The sequence below is a fragment of the Sinocyclocheilus rhinocerous genome, unplaced genomic scaffold (assembly GCF_001515625.1).
Source record: "Sinocyclocheilus rhinocerous isolate Xijiao unplaced genomic scaffold, SAMN03320098_v1.1 scaffold672, whole genome shotgun sequence".
In the NCBI taxonomy this organism is placed as follows: Eukaryota; Metazoa; Chordata; class Actinopteri; order Cypriniformes; family Cyprinidae; genus Sinocyclocheilus; species Sinocyclocheilus rhinocerous.
Genome location: NW_015624650.1, coordinates 594,642 through 598,794, shown reverse-complemented (window position 1 = coordinate 598,794; position 4,153 = coordinate 594,642). Strand labels below are relative to the sequence as shown.

At 34.0% G+C, this 4,153-nt stretch overlaps 1 protein-coding gene across 7 annotated transcripts in view; it reads left to right on the top strand.

Moving 5' to 3' along the window:
• LOC107745620 (retinoic acid receptor alpha-A-like) overlaps nucleotides 1–4,153 on the top strand; it is a 124,324-nt gene that overhangs the window by 118,453 nt on the left and 1,718 nt on the right. For 5 of the 7 annotated variants that reach the window (XM_016559554.1, XM_016559546.1, XM_016559578.1 and 2 more), the window contains 4 exons: nucleotides 860–1,020; nucleotides 1,848–2,024; nucleotides 2,458–2,662; nucleotides 3,719–3,877. In XM_016559554.1, the coding sequence (XP_016415040.1) occupies nucleotides 860–1,020; nucleotides 1,848–2,024; nucleotides 2,458–2,662; nucleotides 3,719–3,877 (702 nt within the window). The remainder of the gene's footprint in view (nucleotides 1–859; nucleotides 1,021–1,847; nucleotides 2,025–2,457; nucleotides 2,663–3,718; nucleotides 3,878–4,153) is intronic. The other 2 variants (XM_016559560.1, XM_016559571.1) reach the window with 1 other exon arrangement.

The following is a 4,153-nucleotide window of genomic DNA, read 5'->3' as shown; positions in this document are numbered from 1 at the left end:
GCAAGTTTTCTCTTTTTTTTTTTCCACCCATCACTCATTCTTTCCTATCTGTCTTCTTGAGATCTCTTTTCTTTTCTGCCCTCTTCATTTCTCTCTGAAATGGCATGGCCACACATCTCACTGTGATGGCAAACTTATGTTGTGATGATAATACAGTATATGATTAAATGTTTTAAATATTGTAAAATACGCCAATGTTCAATAAAAAGTAGTAGTAATAATAATAAATGCATGCTTTTTTCTGCCAACTTCGTTTTCTCCTGAAATTACGTCATCATACAATTTATGATAAAATGTGATTAAATGATTTTAGAATTTAATATTATAAACAACACCAATGTTCAATTAAAAATAACTTCTTAATAATTTTTATTATTATTATTGAGTTATTTGTGCTTGATGAAAATATTATATTTAATAAAAATTATCTAAAATTAATTATGCAATTTAACTTAAATATTATTATTATTATTATGCAAGGCACATGTAGTTTATTATTTTTAACAAGAGGGCCAAAATATTCTTTACTAAATTTTATAGTTCTTACAAAAATGTGACTCAGTTCATTTTTTATTTTTTTTTTGTACAATTCATTATAATTTTCAAAGATATGCTCAAGACACAAATGACTAGAGGGACAGCTTAATATATCTGTGTTGGATGTAAATGATGATCTACGTATTTGAATGTCATCTGAAGATCAAGAATTGTATTTTGTAAGAAATTAACATATTGTATAACTTGTTATTATAAAGAAAAATTGAAATCGCATCATATGACCCCTTTAAGAACCTTTAACAGACATTAGAATATGTACAATCAACATTGACCATTGTTGTCTGTCTTTTTGTCTGTATAGCAGTGAGGAACGACAGGAATAAGAAGAAGAAAGAAGAGAAAAAGCAAGAATGTACAGAAAGCTACACACTGAGCCCAGACACAGAGCAGATGATTGACAGAATCAGGAAAGCCCACCAAGAGACCTTCCCCTCGCTTTGTCAACTCGGCAAATACACCACGGTAAGAGCGTGCGAGGGCTGAATGATATACTAAATGTTCACTATATTTGTGATGGTTTTCCTTTTGCTGTTCATAACTCATTTCTTTATTATGTATTTTTCAACATCGTCACTCAAAAATGTTCCCAGACATCACTGTGTGGCATTTTTCTTTCATTTACATGCTTTAGTAAAAATATATGTAGGTATATTTACATAAAAGCTGTATGGTTTAATGAGTGAAAACAGCCACAAATAATTATTTTTAGTTGTTATTGTAATTTTACTGTTGTTCTGTAAATTATTATTATTATTAAATGTTCCATTTTGTTTTACAGTACAATATTATTTTTGCATTAGTAATATATTTCTTTATTAGAAAAATTTGTGGGAAGAATTTTTTTGGCCTTCACTATTCACATGCCTGATCATTCTTCCTTGAATTCAGTTAGTGATTCTAACAAGATTTTTACAGTATATATTTTTTTACATTGAACATTTTACATTGGCAACATTGCTTAAATGATGGTTAAAAAAATATTGACATAAATAAGAGATATCCTAAGAGATGCATTAAATATCATCAAAAGTCTGACAAATATTGACATTCTTTAGCCATATCACCAGCCCTAGTGAAATCATTGGATTACACGTAATGTATGTATATGTGTGTCAGTTTGCCAATAACTCCCAGAACTCTGTGCTGATTCTGCTTCTGTTTACAAGCAGATGTCACTAAAGCTGACAGCCAGAGTTCATATGCCACTCTTTCAGCCATTATTGATGCTGCTATTAAACATTTACCGTAGCGGTCTAATGTACTTGAATTTTGCCTCACTCGGAGTATAGAGTAACAGCTCAGAGCGACGCGTGTCACTGGACGTGGATTTGTGGGATAAGTTCAGCGAGCTCTCCACCAAGTGCATCATAAAGACGGTGGAGTTCGCCAAGCAGCTGCCGGGATTCACCACCCTCACCATCGCAGACCAGATCACACTGCTGAAAGCCGCTTGCCTCGACATACTGGTGAGAACACACACTTAACCCAGCTTTTTCGAAGCCTGCGCTGGCCTCACAGCGGGCTACATTATATCACTAAAGCTGAAAACAGACTGAGGGTCCCATTTGAGTCATTGAAGGGTGTAGGTTCTAATCCCACAAGCATTCCCTTGTGAAAAAGTGCACTTGTACTTCATCATAAAATTGTTAATGAAAGGCAACTTAAAGGCATAGCTAAAAGTTGTTTTAAACCTGTGTGAAAAATAAATAAATTTAGAAAAATATGGCTAAACAAACAGTTAACAGTTTCTGGTCCCCATTGACTTCCATAGTATGGAAAAAATGCTATGGAAGTCAATGGGGACCATCAACTGTTTGGTTACATTCTTCAAAAAAACCTTTCGTGATCAACATATGCAGAGTTAAGACCAACACGTCTCCTCTCTGTTTCTGTTTTTAGATTCTGAGGATCTGTACCCGCTACACGCCTGATCAAGACACTATGACGTTCTCTGACGGGTTAACGCTGAACCGAACACAGATGCACAATGCTGGCTTCGGTCCGTTAACAGACCTGGTGTTCGCCTTCGCCAATCAGCTACTACCGCTAGAAATGGATGATGCAGAGACGGGACTGCTCAGTGCTATTTGCCTGCTCTGTGGAGGTACTGTTTTGGCATTTCTTGCATTCATACATACGGTGCACAGTGTTATATGCTGGAGTTTGAAATAATATGATTATTTTAATGTTTTTGTAAGAAGTCTGTCATACTCACCAAGGCTGTATTTATTTGATGAAACATACAGTAAAAAACATAACATTGTGAAATATTATCATTTAAAAGAAGTTTTCTATTTTAATATATTTCAAAATGTTATTTATTCCTGTGATGGCAAAGCCGAATTTTCAGCAGCCATTATTCTTTAGCCATTAGTCTTTAGTGTCACATGATCTTTCCATGTTTTTGATACATGGACCTCTAGTGCCGTGCAGTGTTTGGTGGTGGCATTGCACCTCTCATGCTCATAGAACATATAATATAATCTCATGAAAACATGGCCAGGTCAGATTTCACCACAAAATCAGAAGAAGAAATTATATTTATCATGAAGAGAACCTGTTTCCATTAAAAGTATTTACATAAAGATATTTTAAAACTAAAAAGTAAAAATATTTTCAATTATTTTTAAAGTAACAAATGTTTTTCTTTTCTTCTTCTTCCAAAATCTTCATTATTAAAGACAATATTTATAAAATCCTTTTAGTATTTATTGTGCAATTTAAATAATATAATAATGTAAGATTATTATCTAATGTATGTTTTTATGATATTTAAAAATAATACATTTAAAAAATAACTGATATATATATATATATATATATATTTTTTTTTACTAAAATCATAATTAAAGACTGTAAAATAAATGCAAAATAGATTTTTTTTAAATCATTAACGGTAACAAGAATTCTGGGATAAAATATTAGAATATATAGATAATGTCACAATACAATAAAAAAATCTACTCTAATTAAGCAAGTTTTTTTTTTTTGGGGGGGTGAAAGATGACCTGAAAGTTCTTGACAGATTTCTTGAGATTCACCCCTAAAAGCATCGATTCTCCATGATTTGCTCAGTCTGAATGTGTGCCTATAAGCTCTCTTACCACAACCTGTGAGCTTTTTGAGCCGAATATGAAGTGGTGTTTGTTGGTTTGTGCAGATCGGCAGGAACTGGAGGAAGCCGATAAGGTGGATGTACTGCAGGAACCGCTGCTGGAAGCACTGAAGATCTATGTGAGGAACAGGAGGCCACACAAACCTCACATGTTCCCTAAGATGCTGATGAAGATCACCGACCTGAGGAGCATCAGTGCCAAGGGTGAGTCGAATTCATTCGCATGACTTATTCCTGGATGAGTTCTAATCCTATTTCTGTCATGACAACTCTCGGAGGGATTGGCATGGTAATGTACATGACAATGTTAATGTATTTGGTCTTGACGGAATAGATCTGCTACGCTGTTGCTGCGGCAGAGCACGTACCGAGACTTGCTACTGCCATTACATCCACAACATGCTGCTGTGAGCATGTAAGAAATATTGCTGCTGCAAATATAACATACATGAAATAACCCCATATAGCATACATGAATCA